This window comes from Mizuhopecten yessoensis, unplaced genomic scaffold (assembly GCF_002113885.1).
Source record: "Mizuhopecten yessoensis strain PY_sf001 unplaced genomic scaffold, ASM211388v2 scaffold4977, whole genome shotgun sequence".
Taxonomy (NCBI): Eukaryota; Metazoa; Mollusca; class Bivalvia; order Pectinida; family Pectinidae; genus Mizuhopecten; species Mizuhopecten yessoensis.
This window is the reverse complement of record NW_018405816.1, coordinates 462777-485310: the sequence shown is the minus strand read 5'-3', so window position 1 is coordinate 485310 and position 22534 is coordinate 462777. Positions and strand designations below refer to the sequence as shown.

At 40.1% G+C, this 22534-nt stretch overlaps 2 protein-coding genes across 2 annotated transcripts in view; both read right to left on the bottom strand.

Annotated features, from left to right (window-relative positions):
- LOC110450085 (thyroid adenoma-associated protein homolog) overlaps nucleotides 1-22534 on the bottom strand; it is a 128038-nt gene that overhangs the window by 94973 nt on the left and 10531 nt on the right. The window contains exons 16-31 of the mRNA XM_021497342.1: nucleotides 22309-22442; nucleotides 21561-21584; nucleotides 20521-20676; nucleotides 19939-20049; nucleotides 19648-19765; nucleotides 17524-17672; nucleotides 16959-17329; nucleotides 15698-15843; nucleotides 15096-15304; nucleotides 12409-12518; nucleotides 11894-12026; nucleotides 11527-11646; nucleotides 7465-7587; nucleotides 7162-7259; nucleotides 1674-1760; nucleotides 1080-1214 (exon numbers count right to left, since the gene is read on the bottom strand). Of these exons, the coding sequence (XP_021353017.1) occupies nucleotides 1080-1214; nucleotides 1674-1760; nucleotides 7162-7259; nucleotides 7465-7587; nucleotides 11527-11646; nucleotides 11894-12026; nucleotides 12409-12518; nucleotides 15096-15304; nucleotides 15698-15843; nucleotides 16959-17329; nucleotides 17524-17672; nucleotides 19648-19765; nucleotides 19939-20049; nucleotides 20521-20676; nucleotides 21561-21584; nucleotides 22309-22442 (2224 nt within the window). The remainder of the gene's footprint in view (nucleotides 1-1079; nucleotides 1215-1673; nucleotides 1761-7161; nucleotides 7260-7464; nucleotides 7588-11526; nucleotides 11647-11893; nucleotides 12027-12408; nucleotides 12519-15095; nucleotides 15305-15697; nucleotides 15844-16958; nucleotides 17330-17523; nucleotides 17673-19647; nucleotides 19766-19938; nucleotides 20050-20520; nucleotides 20677-21560; nucleotides 21585-22308; nucleotides 22443-22534) is intronic.
- LOC110450086 (regulator of G-protein signaling loco-like) lies at nucleotides 3187-5834 on the bottom strand. Its single transcript, XM_021497343.1, has 2 exons — nucleotides 4263-5834; nucleotides 3187-3897 (listed from the first exon to the last, which is right to left on the bottom strand). The coding sequence occupies exons 1-2, from the start codon at nucleotides 5481-5483 to the stop codon at nucleotides 3328-3330; spliced, it is 1791 nt and encodes a 596-aa protein (XP_021353018.1). The 5' UTR covers nucleotides 5484-5834; the 3' UTR covers nucleotides 3187-3327.

Genomic DNA, 22534 nt, shown 5'->3' with positions numbered 1-22534 from the left:
AACTACATCTAAGTAAGTACACCAGCCATTAACACAGCACTGGAACTACATCTAAGTAAGGACACCAGCCATTAACACGGCACTGGAACTACATCTAAGTAAATACACCAGCCATTAACACAGCACTGGAACTACATCTAAGTAAGTACACCAGCCATTAACACAGAACTGGAACTACATCTAAGTAAGAACACCAGCCATTAACACAACACTGGAACTACATCTAAGTAAGTACACCAGCCATTAACACAGCACTGGAACTACATCTAAGTAGGTCCAGCCATTAACACAGCACTGAAACTACATCTAAGTAAGGACACCAACCATTAACACAGCACTGGAACTACATCTAAGTAAGGACACCAACCATTAACACAGCACTGGAACTACATCTAAGTAAGTACACCAGCCATTAACATGGCACTGGAACTACATCTAAGTAAGTACACCAGCCATTAACACATGTACACAGCACTGGAACTACATCTAAGTAAGGACACCAGCCTTTAACATGGCACTGAAACTACATCTAAGTAAGTACACCAGCCATTAACACGGCACTGGAACTACATCTAGGTTAGTACACCAGCCATTAACACGGCACTGGAACTACATCTAAGTAAGTACACCAGCCATAATTAACACAGCACTGGAACTACATCTAAGTAAGTACACCAGCCATGAACACAGCACTGGAACTACATCTAAGTAAGGACACCAGCCATTAACACATGTATTACTCTGTTCTACTGTCTGTCCATATTACAATGTTATTGTGAAATCACGCTTACAAGAAAATTATAATTAGGTTTCCTGTCAAAATGAATTTTCTCAATAGAGTCTCAAACTTGATAACAAATTCTATCTACAGGGAACTCAATTCTTAGCAATGCTGAAATGATTTGTTAATAACATTTTACATTGATATTTCTCAACAATAAGGTCTTTATGCTGTAGTGATGCTTTTACTCTCCTGAGTATATACTTGCTGATACATTTACTATGGGTAGTTACCTAGCTTTGAGTCAGTAATGATTTACATACTGGCTACACTTTGTAGGTTTTGAAGCCATACATACCTAATGACGTAGGGTATAAATGCGGCCAGATTGAGGCTGGTGTCAGCGCCCTCTAGGTGTGACGGGAACAACCTCCCAAGGACCATCAGTATGGGGTAGAGTGAGGGATGGAGGTGTAATGCACCCTCAGAGTTCCTGTATAGTTAAAATCATTTCAACAAACATATTTACAGTAACTCATCTGAATATTACTTGTCGCATGGATTCAGACTGATTTTCACCTAAAATCATTTCAGCATTGAACTGCTTTTAGTTGACATTCCTAGTCAACATAAATGCAGGCTAGAATGTCCCAAAGTCTATGAAGTGTGTTGGAACTGAATGTTGATTTTGTACTAACACTGACTAAGAACGCCACCTCAATCAATTCAATGCTCATATCATTGAAAGTAACATTCATTTATTAAAATTCAACATTTAAGTTACATTTCTCCTGCTTTAGCTCTTTACACAAGTAAACAATTCTTCAGACATCACTTTTCAGAAGCAAGTAAATTCACTAAACTGGTATCAATTTCATGAGCTATAAAGATACATTTTTAGTTGTTAATTTTATTATTACATTTCAGGCATTGTTTTGAGAAGATGACCTACCCGATATTTTCTGTTGCTGTGGCTAGTTGGTCCAACAGAAACTTGTAAAGTGAAGGATACCGGTGGAAGAAGGCCCTCCCTGTCTGGCTGTGGGGAAATAAAAATAACTGATAAAGCTAGGGATATATGTAGACTTGTCCTGTAATGTTTGTAGTTTTCATGAACCATTTCTCTTAGTGAACCAATGGAAATAGTATGAACCATTTTTTCTGCTTAGACAAATGCTATTCTGTGTTGACTCTGCAGAATTAAATTAACTGCATCTTGCAAGTCAAACCTGGAACTCGAGGTTGTAGCCTGAACACTTGTATACACTGGAGGAGGTCATAAAACTCCTTTTGGTAGTTGACTGATATAACCCAGGTACACTGTGTCCCCAGACACATCTAGATTTTGTCATTACATTACAGTATTTATGTCCAAAGGCATCAGAATTTTTCAATAGTGTTTAGATGTATAGGGTAAATTTTGTGAACCATGCATAATAAAGGCATTGCATCAAGCTTTTATATAACGTGAACATTATACCGTAGTTAACTAGAGGTTTTGTGAACAGAAACACATGTCTCTCCTTATTAGCCAATATTTGTTCCCTTCCATTGCAAATTAATAATATGCTAATAAAGTCAAATAACTGTCTATAATCTAGTTTTCTTCAACATGTTAAGGTTACAAGGGGAACTAACTACTACTTAATTATGAAAAAAATATACATGTATGTAGAAATGCAGTAAGGAAGTTATGACATAGAAAGCCACAACACCCTCAAAGTTTTAGTTACAATTGAAAAGTTTGTATGTATTCAGCTTTTGACCAAATACAGTGCATTACACATCGTCTACGTGGCTGATGCATGTATATTGCAATTTTCATCAAGATATCTTTATGGTTTAAAAGTTACAACCCAGACAGGGTTTTCCTCAAAACCAACATAAAGCTTACATACTGGTATATGGTCAGGATGCAGAATTTGTTCTTTTGTAATTAAAGATTCCTTTATATCAAGTTTCAGCTTTTAAAGGATAATTATGTTTATTGGAAGCTAATTGTTTGATGGACATTAAAGCTAGGACAGTTCTGGCAAAGATCAAGGCTTACACACATTTCAGACTGAGACTTTCATAAAACTGTTTGTATGATAATATGTTTTAAATAATGAATCTATATCCGCTGATCAGATTTATGTGTAAAAAAGTTATGCACTATTCACCGTTAGTATAAGGTACAGTTTTCTATGTTGGTCAGGTTATGAGTCTATTATTTCTGTTGAGCATGTAAAATTGAATAAATAGTGAAGCTATCTACGACTTTAATTTGTAAATGTGAATTCGCGTGCTCAACTGGAGTTTGTACCTCATCACCTGACCACAATAGAAAGCTTTCCCTTAAATCATCATGTTTCACTGTAGAGAACATATTGCTAAATTCAGCTTATGTCACTAAGGGTTTGTTATAGACATGTGTTGTCATGGTAATGATAAATACAAATGCAATAGCAAACTTCAAACTTGGTAGTTTTTATTATTATAAATTACATATCTAGCACATTGATATAGCACTCAAGTCTGAAACACTCAAACTGGAATATCCAGTTGATAATGTCATAGTAAACTGTTTCTGAAGTTTAAGTTACAGAATTGTAAGAGGAACTATGTCACACTTCACTTTCCAGCAGTGTCTTCCCCTCAGGATGACCACTTCTGTTCTCCTTCCTCCCCGAGATGAACGCTGGGACCGAGGATCTCCGCCGCTGTCTGGGTGTGGTGTCCTGTTTCAGGAGAAGGCAACGATTGTCTATGGTTGACACACGAGCGTCCAGATTGATGTCTAACACCCTTTTCTGTCCCGACATCTGCACACACACCTGATTTAACTTGACGTCATGTTTCTTGAGGACAGGTGTCAGGACCTCTCCAATAGAACGATGAGGCTTCACCTTCACTCCGATAGATTTTCCGTTAGGCAGCTCAACACAGAACATAACACGCCTGTCGATGGTGATCTCTAGTGAAGCCAGTGTAGAGATGTCCAATGTAAGGTCCAGGGGTTCTGATGATCCAACAAGGCAAACGTCAATGGCTTTGAACGGGATGCTCCTTTTGGTACAAAGCTGTCCTAACACTGTGGCAATGGTGAGACCAGGCTTGGTGCTAACCACAGTTGTCGACCCATCCGGTAAGATCACACGGCAAAAATGGAAGTCATCTTCGTTGTCATTGGCAATCTTTGGTTAAAAGAAAAAGAAAAGAAAAATTAAACATCAATTAATAAAATATGGCGTGACAATCAGGGATAAAACATGGGAGGAAATAACAAGTGATTGATAAGGTCATTTCTCATAATGTACAATAATTGCAACATCTTTTTAAAAATAAATTTCAGAATCAAATTTCAGATGCAGTAGGATTCTTTAGTATAAAACATGTGTTTGTTGTTATCTGTTGGGTGTAATGTGATGCTATCTAGATTGATATCTGTTTACAGTCCTACAACACAGATCTCTCCATGTTCTTGTTGTTACCCTATCTAATCAATATTGTATTTATTTTTATAATAAGTAGCCCTATACATGTGTTTCAGTATGCTTACCTCTTTGCTGTTGGCTTTGATCTCCTTGTGAATGGTTTCAAGATCAATTGCCAGTCCGGGTCGTGTTGAGGTCATGTTGTTGACATCGGTGTTGACAGAACCACATGAAGCAGAAATACAGCGGTGTGTCTTCAGATCAGAGTCAGATGTGAGTTTGTTTGTCAGAGAACTACAGTTATTCTTCTTAAGGTCAGAATCGGACTTCGCTTTCACGGCTGGTTTCATGGCTTTTTGTTTCCATGGCAACAGAGACAAACGCTTCTTGGATTTAGAGCTGTCCTCAGCATCCTTTCCTTTTCCTTTTGTTGTCTTTTTCTTATCTTTGTTACCCAGAATCCCCTGGAAGTCATCCCTGGGAAGGCCGAGGGGCTCGTTGTTCATCTCCCGCATCAGGTAGGTCTTGTACAACTCGGATTTGAGGAATCTTGTGTAACTGTCTGTTTTCATGAGCCTGTAAATGTCCTGTTGAGGTTGATCAAATGTAAACACACTGGGCGTAGGAAGTTCACTCTCCACTTGTTGTCGGGCACTATGGTCTATGTTCACAGCATCAAGCGCAATCTCCGCTACATACTTGTTGTATATGTCCTTAGCTGCAGCTTTCCTCTGATCAGGATCACAAATGCTCTTGTATTGTTCACATGTCCTCCAAAATAGGATATTTTCCTCACTAAATTCTTTCTTGAGAAACTCTGTGAACACTGAGAGACCGCCACCACAAAGTAGTAGTTTGTCAAAGGAGACAGCCCATGATGATATATATCCTACGCCTTCGTCATCGTTGTCAGAGGCGTCGTCTGCAATGCATGTCGTGGACAGGCGAGTGGATGCTTCTATCTCGATGGCTGCAAGGGAATGATGTAGATTTGACAGACAAGTAGCATTCCTCTTAGCCAGTTTCTTTAGCTGCATGTGCTCTGAGCTCTTCCTGCGTCTGTTACGCTTTTTAAAGACTTTATCAAACTGCTCAACTCTATCAAGAGAAGCGCCGGTCAATCCAGGGTTTAGAGTAATGTCCAGAACACACTTAGCACTGATGGACTTACGACGATTAAACACACCACTTCCAGCACTAAATGTAACATCCAAAAACATGATGTCACCAGTTTCTGATTTGTAAATATTTTTAGGTAGTAATACTGATTTAATTTTGCCAATGTCCTTACTGTTTGAAATCTCATTCGATACTGACCATTTTGGTCTGACCCAGCTTATATACATCCTGGTCAAGTTTCAGCTAGTGGTCACTCACTTTGACACCGGTGCACTCAGACCATAAATTGTAATCAGGAATTTTATTTTTTTCAATAATAATTTACAAAAGAACTACAGGTAACCATTACTACCAATTAGCTCAGGTAACAACTGAATCTCCATGTCTGGAGCTCAACCAATGAGAACTCAGGTAAATGCTGAGTTGGTCATATTGACCAATCAGGACACAGCTTTGATTAGCCTTGTGGCAAGTGTCAGCTTAGGGCTAGAGTGTTGTAAGGGACTAGGCCAGCCTAACAGTAGTTATGTGTACAGGTAAGCTGGTTATCTGGGGGATAGATCTAATCATGTTCTCACACCTGTGGGTGCCTGTCTGGGCCCTTATCACACAGTGTATCTAGTACTAAACATGCTACCTGACATGTAATACTAATTAATGGGTTTGTCAGATTGAAATCACAATATCAATCCCTACCTTTATAACAAAAATCATGGATTTATTCTAAATCCTGTTTGACATGCTGTTTGTTTATCACAACTTTTTACATCATATTTATTTGTATTGATATGAAAAATTAAATTAACTTATATATATAAAAACAAATAATTTTATTCACAAGAAAATATTTTTGAAGCATTTTGTTAATTAGATGGTAGTATATGTACTACAATGTATTTTATGCAAAGTCAATATTTTGTATTAAAAAAATAAATATCAGTTACTTTTATTGAACAACTTAAGCCCTTTTTAGCTACCTATATATTTTTAATAAAAACTTTTTTTCAAACAATATTGCCTGTTATCTGTGTAGAATAAGTTACACTATTTAACGTAAATGCTGAAAAGTCAGTATATGATCAAATGTTTTTGATGAACAAAACTAACATTTTATTAACTATCAACATATCTAAATGTTATTTTACATATTAATGTTCCTAAATAAAATGTTTGTAAATATTTTGTATCAAGGCTGATTAATATTACCAGTATAATTAAAGTAACTGCCTACGACTGCCTACAGTCATATCTGTCGTTCTCTATCTAATCAAACCTATTTGGCGGGAAAGTTTACAGGTACCAATATCAAAGTATTTAAACATTTTGAATACTTTGTTATTTTTTGTTTTAAAAGTTATAATAAAATTTGACCAAGTCAATAATTTGACAATTTTTTTGAAAATACAGGAATATTTTTATAATCTCAGAGACGTATATGCTTTATACGTCTCTGATAATCTTAACATTATGAAATTATCTTAAGAATAATTTATAAATGATGTTATATCAAATCTAGTCTATACAACTGTGTTTATAATTAGGACATAAAAGGTCGGAAATGTAAATGTTTATGGTTTTTGTTTTGTATCTTTCACATGATAAAGCTGAAGTAACACATCAGCTCTACACAGGTATAACTGTTTAACAGGAGTTCGGGACCCTCACACAGGAAGTGATAACAAGCATGCTGTCCTATTAGAGTAATTAAATCTCTTTATAATTATCTAATTGGGCGTGACCATCTACCTGTATATTGTGTTTGTTGACTTATTAACTGGATAGACATGTAAAGATCATACAGTTATAAACAAATGGCTGTTTTATGCCTCAAGGATTTCCATTAAAATAAAACCAATCTGAATGAGTTATTTTTATTTATGTTTTGAAGGCAGTAAGAGGACTTACCAGTTTTTCTTGGACACACTGCCTTCATCCTTGCTTCTCTTTACACCAAACACACGTGTTATCAGAGCACTCAATAGCAGAGTGGCTGAGTTCCGCACCTGTAAAACAAAATATGTAAATTCTCATTATTTTATAGAATTTAAAAAAAATAAAATATATATATAAAAAATAAATAAAAAATAAATAATAATAATACAATTGTAAGAATTAAATACAGTTTTTTTTTTTTTTATCATTTTTAGCTTAAAAATAATATTATCAAAGCACTGATAGTCTGTTTAAAAAATATCATTCCCAACTCACAGCCCAAAATGGATTCTGGAAGCCTAGAATGGCTGCTCGTAGTCCATCAGCTACAAACGATGCCACATCTTCAGCAAGTCTCGTGTCTCGGTACAGCGACCTCAAGGTGTTCAAAGCATGGACCTACAAATTGTCAACTGTCCTATAAATCAGGTAACTTAGCAGGCATACGTCTACACTATATTAACGAGCCAGTATTATAATAGGTAATCTTTTTCTGTGATGACCATGTTTAGATGACCATTAAAACTGGGTTCTAATTAAACACAAGCTTTATTAAGGTTCTTTATATCATTCTAGCTACTTGCTCAAAGTGGCAAATATTGACAAATTGATCGGTGCCAAATTCTGATTTTTGAGTTTCTTTGCTCAAAGTGGCAAACTTTGATAAATTGATCAGGTGTTTCAGGTACATTCAGGCTGATATAATTTTATTGACATGTATGGGGACATTTCAGTGGAGTAGGTGTTACACTCATTTCTAGGAATCACGTCGCTGACCTACGGTCATCTGGTCAAAACAGGACAAGCTGATGTCAGCATTAGGTAAGCCAGTAGAACTCTCCAAGCCCATTGTCAGGGTGTGTAGTACTGTGTAGTAGCACCAAGGTAACAGATCGGCGATTACAACATTCATGTACTATAGAATTTCAGACAATATTCAATTCAAAATAATTATCAATATTCAATTGAAGTTTTTTTTTATATCAAAATAATTTAGTTACTAGTAATGGAATCACACCATTGCAAGCACATACAAATTTTATTAATATATTGATGTCAAGAAGTGTATTCAGTTACCATTATACTATTGTTTATTTTGATTTTCTTATTTTAGAAAAACATTAATTATAGTTTGAATTACAAAAACAATGATATACAAATCTTTCTCTCATATTTATATGATTTTTTAAATTTCCTTTTCTCCTTTGCAAGAAAAAGACATATTATATTCCAACATTTTTAAAGTAAATATAATAAGAGAAAGTAAAAACAATAATCCCTTAACTTTGTTTTGGGGATTTAGCAATAATTACTGACAATTGGTTTATTTGCCATCTAAATATTTATAAAGATTTATATAATTTTCTGTATTAAAGCAGATTATGCTAGGTACATTAATTCAAGTTACCAGCTTTGGATAATACCATTAGCAAAGGAACTAAAACATCAATTAAGGGAAAAGTTCAGATGATTAGAATTAAATGTGATGATTTTTCAGCTAATTATACATTTTTATGTACTGAGACTACATAGTAATACTACTACAGCTTTTAAAAAATGCTTCTGATACTGAACCTCTGTTTCATGGTATCATTCATTTTTATCTATTGTTGCCTTTTATAAATATCTTCGTCGTTTTTTTTCCACTAGAAATAGTGAATAATAAATAAGGCGTAATCAATATTGTCTACTGCTGTAAAGACAGGAATGTATAGAGAAAATATAGTATATCGCAAACATGGTATAGTTACTCTGTTGTACTACAAATAAATCAGTACCTCTAGGGACTGTTACACTATATATTTGGAATAACCAATAAAACATCAATTATAATGGTCGCGCAAAATAGATACATATATATAAAATATATTGCATAATCAATTTTAAAAACATGTAGAAAAAAATAATATTCCTTATCAACTATCACATGTAAAAGAAGAGGTTAAACTTGAAAACTACTTCTGTTATTGGTCTTTACAGATTTGAGGAAACAAACTTTGTATTACATGTTTTTAATTATCTAAAGATGTTGTTGGTTGAACAAAGAAAACAGAAAAATAACATTTGTGACCTAGAAAAGACAGGAATTTCTACATGTACCAATATCAACTATTTAATAGTACAAGCCAGACTATTCTCGACAATATCAATTGATGCATTTCTCATAGTTAATTTAACTTTGAAAGACCAAACTATATTATGTTAATTTTCATAATATAATGAATTGTTCAAGCAGTCTAACAGTAACAATCTGTGTAAAGTTGTAGTATATAAATACAGAAATGATTCGGTCCTCTTTGTTGATTGTATATATGACGCTGTAATTACTGGTTTTCTCTGTACTGTAATTCATTAGTAAGAATAAAGATCATCAAGTTGGATCTTTTCTAAAGTGTTTTATTATTTTATTACAATAAACAGGTGACATTTATGTGTAGGCTTAGAGAGATGACCTTTATAGGTATAAAGGTGTGACCTTAATTGACAGATGCTGATATCCAGAGTTAAATTTCACAGACCCATAATGTATAGAGAGGTGACCTTCACAGATGACTAAAGATATAGTACATAGGTCACCTTCACAGATGACTAAAGATATTGTACAGAGGTGACCTTCACAGACGACTAAAGACATAGTACAGAGGTGACCTTCATAGATGACTAAAGATATAGTAGAGAGGTGACCTTCACAGATGACGCAAGATATAGTACAGAGGTGACCTGCACAGATGACTAAAGATATAGTATAGAGGTGCCCTTCACAGATGACTAAAGATATTGTACAGAGGTGACCTTCACAGATTACTAAAGATATAGTACAGAGGTCACCTTCACAGATGACGAAAGATATAGTACAGAGGAGACCTTCACAGATGACTAAAGATATTGTACAGAGGTGACCTTCACAGACGACTAAAGACATAGTACAGAGGTGACCTTCATAGATGACTAAAGATATAGTAGAGAGGTGACCTTCACAGATGAGTAAAGATATAGTACAGAGGTGTCCTTCCCAGATGACTAAAGATATAGTATAGAGGTGACCTTCACACATGACTAAAGATATAGTATAGAGGTGCCCTTCACAGATGACTAAAGATATTGTACAGAGGTGACCTTCACAGACGACTAAAGACATAGTACAGAGGTGACCTTCATAGATGACTAAAGATATAGTAGAGAGGTGACCTTCACAGATGAGTAAAGATATAGTACAGAGGTGTCCTTCCCAGATGACTAAAGATATAGTATAGAGGTGTCCTTCACAGATGACTAAAGATATTGTACAGAGGTGACCTTCACAGACGACTAAAGACATAGTACAGAGGTGACCTTCATAGATGACTAAAGATATAGTAGAGAGGTGACCTTCACAGATGACGAAAGATATAGTATAGAGGTGACCTTCACAAATGACTAAAGATATAGTATAGAGGTGCCCTTCACAGATGACTAAAGATATAGTATAGAGGTGCCCTTCACAGATGACTAAAGATATAGTATAGAGGTGTCCTTCACAGATGACTAAAGATATTGTACAGAGGTGACCTTCACAGACGACTAAAGACATAGTACAGAGGTGACCTTCACAGACGACTAAAGATATAGTATAGAGGTGCCCTTCACAGATGACTAAAGATATTGTACAGAGGTGACCTTCACAGACGACTAAAGACATAGTACAGAGGTGACCTTCACAAATGACTAAAGATATAGTACAGAGGTGAGCTTCACAGACGACTAAAGATATAGTACAGAGGTCACCTTCACAGATGACTAAAGATATAGTACAGAGGTAACTTTTATAGATAGATGTTGCTTTACAGAGGTTTACTTTAGGGATAGCCCCTGTTGGACAGAATTGACTTTTACAGACAGGTGCTGGTGAGAAGAGGTGCCATTGTACAACATTGACCTTTACACACAGTAGATATAGGTGCCATTGTACAACATTGACCTTTATACAATGTAGATATAGGTGCCATTGTACAACATTGACAATTATACAATGTAGATATAGGTGCCATTGTACAACATTGACCTTTATACAATGTAGATATAGGTGCCATTGTACAACATTGACCTTTATACAATGTAGATATAGGTGCCATTGTACAACATTGACCTTAATACAATGTAGATATAGGTGCCATTGTACAACATTGACCTTTACACAATGTAGATAGTGTACAAATATGACACATTGACACATGCTGGTATACAGAGGTGGCCTTTATAGGTAGTGTACAGATATGATGGACGGATACTGATGTAAATTTGACCTTTATGCACAGGTGGTGAAAAGGGGAGGTAACTATAATAATGGGTTTATCATACCTGTGGATTGGAGGCAGACTCCAGTCCTGTACTGTCTAACAGCGCCATCTGTAGGAGATCAGTCATTGCCTGTTTAAAACAGGACCTACCGGTACTGGTGGGCTCAGTGGTGACTAATGTCTATAATATACAACAGGTACAAAAAGTCAGGTAAAATTTTACTTGTATTTGTGGGCACAGTAGTGATTAATGTCTGCAATATACAACAGGTGAAAAAGTCAGGTAAGCTTTTACCTGAACCTTAATCTCATCAGTAATGCCAATACAATTATACATCCTAAATTATACAGAAGCTTTGGAGAGAGATTCACTACAAGTACAATAACTTGTTTCTCAAATCTGTGTTATGTAAGTGTTTGAACTAGACCTGGATGTAGAAGGGCACCCCGGCACTCCTACGAGTAGAGCACAACTTGGAGTCAGGGTCGTCTGCTTGAATGTCCACCATTACTTCCTTAAGCCATCTCCGTGGCAACTCATGAAGCTCCTGGATGTTACTCCTGAATAGATCAACAGCTTTGATTTTTACTCCAATAGAGGTTGAATGAAGGTTAGATCATGTCAGTGAGATAAATAGTTTACTTCTACGAGACAGCATTCTAACTGCTTTATAAGATCACTATGTAACAAGGTCAAACTTCACATCATTTTGTTTATATCTGGTACCATGTCAGCTTCTCTGATGTCACTGAATCAAATCAACTATGTCACACATTGTAGTTACCATCATTCATAGCTGCCATACATTTTAATCAGTACTAATGAAACATTTGGTCATTTTTTTTCTTTTTTCTATTTAAATAATTCACTGTACCTGTCAGCCATTACACTTTCAACAAGGATTGACAAAAGCTTAGCCAAACTAAAATTTGCTATACAAACCTCCAGAGCATGTCCGCCATTTTGACAAAACCTGCATAAGCCAGCTCAAAAGCACCCCTATGTACAGACTCCAGTAACTGTTTCCTGAAGTATTTCCCCATCACCAATATCTAAAACATAACACCCATATACAGAGGAAGGTAATGCTAATCCCGGTACCAACGTTATACCATTCTGTGGGGAATGTCTTGTTTGTTATGTTTGAGTTTTAAAAATCATTATTTTACAGAACAGAACAAATAATGAGTTTTCAGTATAGAAGCACTTCCATGTGAAAAAAACAAACTTTTTTTTAAAGATGTAAACTTGTGTTTATTGGTATAAAACCATTTTTTTTACTGTAAAAAAGAAAATATATTTTACACTGTAAGATCAGGTCTGTGAAGTCAGAGACGGTAGAGAATCATCTGATTACATAAGAAGTCCCCTTGGGTCAGGCCTGTGATGGGGAGTGTTCAATGTGGGCATGTCCACATAATCACAGTACAACAGTCCCCAGGGGTCAGGCCTGTGATGGGGAGTGTTCAATGTGGGCGTGTCCACATGATCACAGTACAACAGTACCCTGGCCTGTGATGGGGAGTGTTCAATGTGGGCGTGTCCATATGATCATAGTACAACAGTCCCCAGGGGTCAGGCCTGTGATGGGGAGTGTTCAATGTGGGCGTGTCCACATGATCACAGTACAACAGTACCCAGGGGTCAGGCCTGTGATGGGGAGTGTTCAATGTAGGCGTCAGAGGTCAGAGATGGGTGTAGCAAGGTTGAGCTGCCCCAGGAGGTGAGTGAACCTACCTGATCACATGACAACAGTCCCCCAGAGTTAGGCCTGTGTGGGTCAGAGATGGGTGTAGCAAGGTTGAGCTGCCCCAGGAGGTGAGAGAACCCACCTGATCACATGACAAAAGTCCCCAAGAGTCAGGCCTGTGGGGGTCAGAGATGGGTGTTGCAAGGTTGAGCTGCCCCAGGAAGTGAGAGAACCTACCTGATCACATGACAACAGTCCCCCAGAGTCAGGCCTGTACGGGGTCAGAGATGGGTGTTGCAAGGTGGAGCTGCCCCAGGAGGTGAGAGAACCTACCTGATCACATGACAACAGTCCCCCAGAGTCAGGCCTGTACGGGGTCAGAGATGGGTGTTGCAAGGTTGAGCTGCCCCAGGAGGTGAGAGAACCTACCTGATCACATGACAACAGTCCCCCAGAGTCAGGCCTGTGGGGGTCAGAGATGGGTGTTGCAAGGTTGAGCTGCCCCAGGAAGTGAATGAACCTACCTGATCACATGACAACAGTCCCCAAGAGTCAGGCCTGTGGGGGTCAGAGATGGGTGTAGCAAGGTTGAGCTGCCCCAGGAGGCGAGAGAACCTACCTGATCACATGACAACAGTCCCCCAGAGTCAGGCCTGTGGGGGTCAGAGATGGGTTGAGCTGCCCCAGGAGGTGAGAGAACCTACCTGATCACATGACAACAGTCCCCCAGAGTCAGGCCTGTGGGGGTCAGAGATGGGTGTAGCAAGGTTGAGCTGCCCCAGGAGGTGAGAGAACCTACCTGATCACATGACAACAGTCCCCCAGAGTCAGGCCTGTGGGGGTCAGAGATGGGTGTAGCAAGGTTGAGCTGCCCCAGGAGGTGAGAGAACCTACCTGATCACATGACAACAGTCCCCCAGAGTCAGGCCTGTGGGGGTCAGAGATGGGTGTAGCAAGGTTGAGCTGCCCCAGGAGGTGAGAGAACCTACCTGATCACATGACAACAGTCCCCCAGAGTCAGGCCTGTGGGGGTCAGAGATGGGTGTAGCAAGGTTGAGCTGCCCCAGGAGGTGAGAGAACCTACCTGATCACATGACAACAGTCCCCCAGAGTCAGGCCTGTGGGGGTCAGAGATGGGTGTAGCAAGGTTGAGCTGCCCCAGGAGGTGAGAGAACCTACCTGATCACATGACAACAGTCCCCCAGAGTCAGGCCTGTGGGGGTCAGAGATGGGTGTAGCAAGGTTGAGCTGCCCCAGGAGGTGAGAGAACCTACCTGATCACATGACAACAGTCCCCCAGAGTCAGGCCTGTGGGGGTCAGAGATGGGTGTAGCAAGGTTGAGCTGCCCCAGGAGGTGAGAGAACCTACCTGATCACATGACAACAGTCCCCCAGAGTCAGGCCTGTGGGGGTCAGAGATGGGTGTAGCAAGGTTGAGCTGCCCCAGGAGGTGAGAGAACCTACCTGATCACATGACAACAGTCCCCCAGAGTCAGGCCTGTGGGGGTCAGAGATGGGTGTAGCAAGGTTGAGCTGCCCCAGGAGGTGAGAGAACCTACCTGATCACATGACAACAGTCCCCCAGAGTCAGGCCTGTGGGGGTCAGAGATGGGTGTAGCAAGGTTGAGCTGCCCCAGGAGGTGAGAGAACCTACCTGATCACATGACAACAGTCCCCCAGAGTCAGGCCTGTGGGGGTCAGAGATGGGTGTAGCAAGGTTGAGCTGCCCCAGGAGGTGAGAGAACCTACCTGATCACATGACAACAGTCCCCCAGAGTCAGGCCTGTGGGGGTCAGAGATGGGTGTAGCAAGGTTGAGCTGCCCCAGGAGGTGAGAGAACCTACCTGATCACATGACAACAGTCCCCCAGAGTCAGGCCTGTGGGGGTCAGAGATGGGTGTAGCAAGGTTGAGCTGCCCCAGGAGGTGAGAGAACCTACCTGATCACATGACAAAAGTCCCCCAGAGTCAGGCCTGTGGGGGTCAGAGATGGGTGTAGCAAGGTTGAGCTGCCCCAGGAGGAGTGACACCTCCTTGATGTTTCTCCAGCAGCAGACGACAAGATACTCCGGCATCAGCATCACTGTCTCTTTACTCCTTTCAGCATCTTTCAAACTGTTAGGATGAAGTAGAGTATCCAGGTTCAGGCCTGAAACAGGACATTGGAACCTGTTTATAACGACATACTGTCAACACTGACATCCTTTCTTTAACAACCTCTCCAAGATCTCCAATGCATAGTGGCCATAGCAACATGTTGATGTTAGTTCCAGTAGCATGTCCCTTTAGATTAAGTATCTGCAGTAACACATTTACTACAGATGTACAGATTAAGCCTGTCTATACTGACCAATCTGAAACGACTTTCTCTTTGTAGTTAATTGTCCTTCTCCTGCTTAAAAGAAACCTATATGAATCTTAGTGCAAAATATCTTTATTTTGATAAATCTTTATATTAGCAGATTTTCTTTTGTGAGAAGTTAATCATTTAATCTTGTTTGACCTTGACAGACTTGCTAATGAAATGACAAAGAAACTTTACCCCCAATGGCCTCCACAGGTACATTGCCCTCTGGCGAAGTGTTATGGACAACAGGGGAGACAATCTCTGAAATTTCCAGACAAGTTGTGATGAGGTCTTGTATGAAGGACTGCCAATATGGAAGAGACTGGTCCTGAGGAAGATTTCTACAGGGAAGCAGGGAAAAATTGTCAGTAAATCAGTTTATCAGTATCCATGGTAACACATTTGAGATTTAAAAAAACAACTTTTAACATTTCCAGTTGAAACATTTATGTAAAATATTCTCTTGTATGATAAAAAAGTGTGTTTGAAAATAAAAAAAAGTGTGTTTGAAAACAAGAGGCCCAATGGGCCTGCATCGCTCACCTGGTATTAATCTTACACTTGTAATCTTAATAGTGGACTAAATAACAGCTACAGGCAGAATATCAGTGTTTGATTCATAAGAACCTATTAAAAGATTTAAACATATGACGCCTGTGACCTCGAATGTTGAACAAGGACATTAGGTTGAAAGTGGGAAAAGGTCATTAATTTGAACGAACTTGGTAGCCCTTCATCCCAGCATGCTACAGGCCCAATATCAGTACCCTCGGCCTTTTGGTTATCGAGAAGAAGTTGTTTGCAGATTTTAACACATTTGACCCCTGTGACCTTGAAAATTGATCAAGATCACTCAATCAAACAAACTTGGTAGCCCTTTATCCCAGCATGCTTCAGGCCCAATATCAGTCCCCTCGGCCTATTTGTTATTGAGAAGAAGTCATTTGGAGATTTTACGACATTTGACACCTGTGACCTTGGAAGTGGGTCTTGGTAATTCATTTGAACAAACTAAGTAGCCCAATATCAGTACCCTCGGCATTTTTGTTATCAAGAAGAAGCTGTTTGCAGATTTTAACACATTTGACCCTGGTGACCTTGGAAGTGGGTCTTGGTAATTCATTTGAACAAACTTGGTAGCCCTTCATTCCAGCATGCTACTGGCCAAATATCAGCAGCCTGGGCTTCTTGGTTATTGAGAAGAAGTTGTTTAAAGTAAAAAGTTGACGCCGACGGACGGACGACGCACCGTGCCATAAGCTCACTTGGCCCTTTGGGCTAGGTAAGCTAAAAACAGACATGCAGTATGTCAGTAAATTAGTAAAATATATGTTAATGAAGTGTCATTGAATCATTTTCAATCTTAATGTATGACAGGTCAGGTAAAACTCTGGCTTTATACTGACCTATTGTGTCTTGGATTAACAGACATTAAAGACATTGAAATAAAACTTACTTAAGTGCCACATCAAACAGGAGGTATCGGATACAGTGTAGAGTGGGATACAGCGGTCGATTAGCTGCGGCCATGATAAGACTACCCTTAGCAACCTCCTTCTGGTCCTGTAGGTATGACAACAGTATCCATAGCAACAGTAGACTTCGTCCTGATTGGTTGTTGTCCACTGATGGCAGACAGAAGGTTTCCCTGTGCTTTGTTAGGAAGAGTTTGGACTGATATCTGTCAGAGTTTTTCAGAATGTCATAGATTTCTTGTTGGACCAGAATAACTTTGAGGAGATATGCAGCAGTGGTACAGTCCTGGGGTCGTGTTGATGCTGCCAAGGTCAAGGCTGTGTCAAAGAGAGGCTCTAAATCTGAAACTCCCTGTAGAAAACAATGACCAACTACAGTACAGTTAACTCCATCTCTGATTACATGCATACATAAATTAGAATTACAAGTGCTACCAAAGGTTGATTAAACAAAATTAATTTTTGAAAGCCTTTTCTTCAAGTTTTAATGAGAAAATTACAGTCTAAAAACTTTAAATAATAGGGCACACTCAAATAGAGCTTTACCTGTCTGCCTCCAATGTGCTGACAACAGTACTGTAGGATCTTTGTGGCCTCCATCTTGTTTTCCTCAAAGGTGTCAGTAAGACACTCCAAGAGGGACTGGAGATGTGGGGAATGAACACAGCCTACAAGGTCAAACCCAAGGTCATCTCCTGGGGAACAAAATACTAAAGGTCAATACCAAGACAACGCTTCACTTTGATTTCTTTGAAATCACACTGTGAGAGGTGCATGTTTTCATACAATGGTGGGGATACAGTATACTTCCTCAATTTTAATAACTGGATTTTCAATTCATATTTATGAAAATATCAAGCAATTATTGTTACAATGTTCACCTCTGTAAAGAAGACCTACCTTTGTAAGGGAGACCTACCTGTGTAAGGGAGACTGACCTGTGTAAGGGAGACCTACCTGTGTAAGGGATACCTACCTTTGTATGGGAGACCTACTTGTGTATGAGAGACCTGTGTATGGGAGACCTACCTGTGTAAGGGATACCTACCTTTGTATGGGAGACCTACCTGTGTATGGGAGACCTGTGTATGGGAGACCTGTGTATGGGAGACCTACCTATGTAAGGGATACCTAACTGTATAAGGGAGACCTGTGTAAGGGAGGCCGACCTGTGTTAGGGAGACCGACCTGTGTAAGGGAGACCTACCTGTCTAAGGGAGACCTACCTTTGTATGGGATACCTACCTGTGTAAGGCAGACCTACCTGTGTAAGGGAGACCTAATTGGGTAAGGGAGACCTACCTTTGTGAGGGAGACTTACCTGTGTAAGGGAGACCTACCTGTCTAAGGGAGACCTACCTTTGTATGGGAGACCTACCTGTGTAAGGGAGACCTACCTTTGTATGGGAGACCTACCTGTGTAAGGCAGACCTACCTGTGTATGGGAGACCTACTTGTGTAACAGAGACCTACCTGTGTAAGGGAGACCTACCTGTGTAAGGGAGACCTAATTGTATAAGGGAGACCTACCTTTGTGAGAGCGACCTATCTATGTAAGGGAGACCTACCTGTGTAAGGGAGACCTACCTTTGTATGGGAGACCTACCTGTGTAAGGGAGACCTAATTGTGTAAGGGAGACCTACCTTTGTGAGGGAGACCTATCTATGTAAGGGAGACCTACCTTTGTGAGGGAGACTTACCTGTGTAAGGGAGACCTACCTGTGTAAGGGAGACCTACCTGTGTAAGGGAGACCTACCTTTGTAAGGGAGACCTACCTGTGTAAGGGAGACCTACCTGTGTAAGGGAGACCTACCTCTGTAAGGGAGACCTTCCTGTGTAAGGGAGATCTGCCTGTGTAAGGGAGACCTACCTTTGTAAGGGAGACCTACCTGTGTATGGGAGACCTACTTGTGTAAGGGAGATCTGCCTGTGTAAGGGAGACCTACCTCTGTAAGGGAGACCTTCCTGTGTAAGGGAGACCTGCCTGTGTAAGGGAGACCTACCTGTGAAAGGGAGACCTACCTGTGTAAGGGCGACCTACATGTGTAAGGGAGACCTACCTGTATAAGGGAGACCTACCTGTGTAAGGGAGACTTACCTGTGTAAGGGAGACCTACCTGTGAAAGGGAGACCTACCGGTGTAGGGGAGATCTGCCTGTGTAAGGGAGACCTACCTGTATAAGGGAGACCTACCAGTGTAAGAGAAACCTACCTGTGTAAGGGAGACCTGCCTGTGTAAGGGAGACCTACCTCTGTAAGGGAGACCTTCCTGTGTAAGGGAGACCTGCCTGTGTAAGGGAGACCTACCTTTGTGAGGGAGATCTACATATGTAATGGATACCTACCTGTGTAAGGGAGACCTTCCTGTGTAAGGGAGATCTACCTGTGTAGGGGAGACCTACCTGTGTAAGGGATACCTACCTCTGTAAGGGAGACCTACTTGTGTAAGGGAGATCTGCCTGTGTAAGGGAGACCTACCTTTGTTAGGGAGACCTACCTTTGTGAGGGAGATCTACATATGTAATGGATACCTACCTGTGTAAGGGAGACCTAATTGTGTAAGGGAGACCTACCTTTGTGAGGGAGATCTACATATGTAATGGATACCTACCTGTGTAAGGGAGACCTACCTGTGTAAGGGAGATCTACCTGTGTAAGGGAGACCTACCAGTGTAAGGAAGAGCTGTAGTGACCAGTGACAGGATGGACAGACAGGTGGTGCGACGGGCGAAGGATGAGCCGGACAGACACAGGAACTGGTGTTCCACTAACCAGGCCACAAAATCCTGTAGAGACATTCAAAAAAGGAATCATTGTTTATGCGTTGGGATTGTTAAACCAACTTTTATTTCTTAGTTTAACATGAGTGTATGAGGGCGACATGATGTGTCATTATCCTGTCATGTGACCATTATCATCCAATCAAACACGCTGTTATAAATATGAGGTATAATAGTACCTGATAGCTGTCAAGTGAAGCTCTGTAAGACTCCCCATCATCTGGTTTAGTCTTCCTGTTCTTTATGTTCCTTCGGAGTGTTACCTGGCTTTCTTGTAGTCTAAAAAACAACTGTAACCAACAACTAGCATCAGGTTTACTACTTCAGGGCTGTGCTGAGGTACATACATAAGGTTTACTACTTCAGGGCTGTGCTGAGGTACATACATAAGGTTTACTACTTCAGGGCTGTGCTGAGGTACATACACCAGGTGCAGGGTATGTCAACTCCCATCTTCTTACTCAACATATTAGATATGTGAGATATGTATATTTATTTATATTTAAATCAGACACATTACTGAAAACACTCATTTAAACCACTTTGTTTCTTTCAAATTACTCATTAAAATCAGATGGAATAAAAATAATCTGAAGAGACCAGTACTTGAAAACTGTGATCAAATCTCTTTACAAAGAAAAATATATTTTAAAATTATACCAGAGGTAAACAGTGACTTGCATTAATTGGATATATATTATAAAACTATTACTATTTGGTAAGGACATTAAGTCATCTACTAGCAACCGATGTAAACCTGCCTTTTTTAGGTGGGCCAGCAGGTGTTGTCTGAATGATGGTGATTGGTTGTTGAGGTTCCAAGGTAAGAATTGTCTCAGCAAATCAAATTCAGTTTTACTGATGACCTCAGTTGACCTCTGATTCTCACAAAGTAGGGCTATTACATCCAGTCTCACCTGTTGTGATCAGAAGTAATTGAACCAATGACATCAAATCTATCATTGGAAAAGACCACAAATGGCAGAGCTTCATTTCAAAGATAGGTTACGTCTATATAGGTGATGCTGATAAACTGACACATGTGAAAAGGTAAAAAAAAATCAACAGATACATTCAAACCGTTTCCTGACAGTAAGCATTTCATAGTACCTTAATTTCAATATGATATTAAAAATCTACATCTTCTTAACTTTTAATCAGTTTCATTCATCAGACATTTCTGTTTGACTTTAAAAAACATTCCTGTGATCCTGACTTACCTGTTCATCTGTGTGGGCCATGTCCTGTTTGATTACTGCAACACTGACAGCTCCATACAAACATTCCTGTGATCCTGACTTACCTGCTCATCTGTGTGGGCCATGTCCTGTTTGATTACTGCAACACTGACAGCTCAATACAAACATTCCTGTGATCCTGACTTACCTGTTCATCTGTGTGGGCCATGGCCTGTTTGATTACAGCAATACTGACAGCTCCATACAAGCACTCCTGGGATCCTGACTTACCTGTTCATCTGTGTGGGCCATGGCCTGTTTGATTACTACAACACTGACAGCTCCTTACAAGCATTCCTGTGATCCTGACTTACCTGTTCATCTGTGTGGGCCATGGCCTGTTTGATTACTACAACACTGACAGCTCCATACAAGCATTCCTGGGATCCTGACTTACCTGTTCATCTGTGTGGGCCATGGCCTGTTTGATTACTAAAACATCGACAGCTCCATACAAACATTCCTGTGATCCTGACTTACCTGTTCATCTGTGTGGGCCATGGCCTGTTTGATTACTACAACACTGACAGCTCCATACAAGCATTCCTGTGATCCTGACTTACCTGTTCATCTGTGTGGGCCATGGCCTGTTTGATTACTACAACACTGACAGCTCCTTACAAGCATTCCTGTGATCCTGACTTACCTGTTCATCCGTGTGGGCCATGGCCTGTTTGATTACTGCAACACTGACAGCTCCATACAAGCTTTCCTGTGATCCTGACTTACCTGTTAATCTGTGTGGGCCATGGCCTGTTTGATTACTACAACACTGACAGCCCCATACAAGCATTCCTGAGATCCTGACGTACCTGTTCCTCTGTGTGGGCCAGGGCCTGTTTGATTACTACAACACTGACAGCTCAATACCAGCATTCCTGTGATATAGCTGTAAAGTGAAGCTCTGTAAGACTCCCCATCATCTGGTTTAGTCTTCCTGTTCTTTATGTTCCTTCGGAGTGTTACCTCCCAGGAATGCTTGTATCGAGCTGTCAGTGTTGTAGCAATCAAACAGGCCATGGGCCACACAGATGAACAGGGAAGTCAGGATCCCAGGAATGCTTGGATGGAGCTGTCAGTGTTGTGGTAATCAAACAGGCCATGGCTCACACAGATGAACAGATAAGTCAGGATCACAGGAATGCTTGTAAGGAGCTGTCAGTGTTGTGGTAATCAAACAGGCCATGGGCCACACAGATGAACAGGAAAGTCAGGATCACAGGAATGCTTGTATGGAGTGGTCAGTGTTGTAGTAATCAAACAAGCCATGGCCCACACAGATGAACAGGCAAGTCAGGATCACAGGAAAGCTTGTTTGATTACTGCAACACTGACAGCTCCATACAAGCACTCCTGGGATCCTGACTCCTGGTTCTGAAGAAGTCCCATAACTCGAGCTCTCCTCAGACAAGTCACTAAGGCTCCCAGGCGATGTTCAGAGGAATCTACAATATCAAAGCATCAATATTTGAAAGGAGAGACATTTATTATTATTATCAGTCATCTGCCAGATTTATATCATTTTCAATTTTTTGGA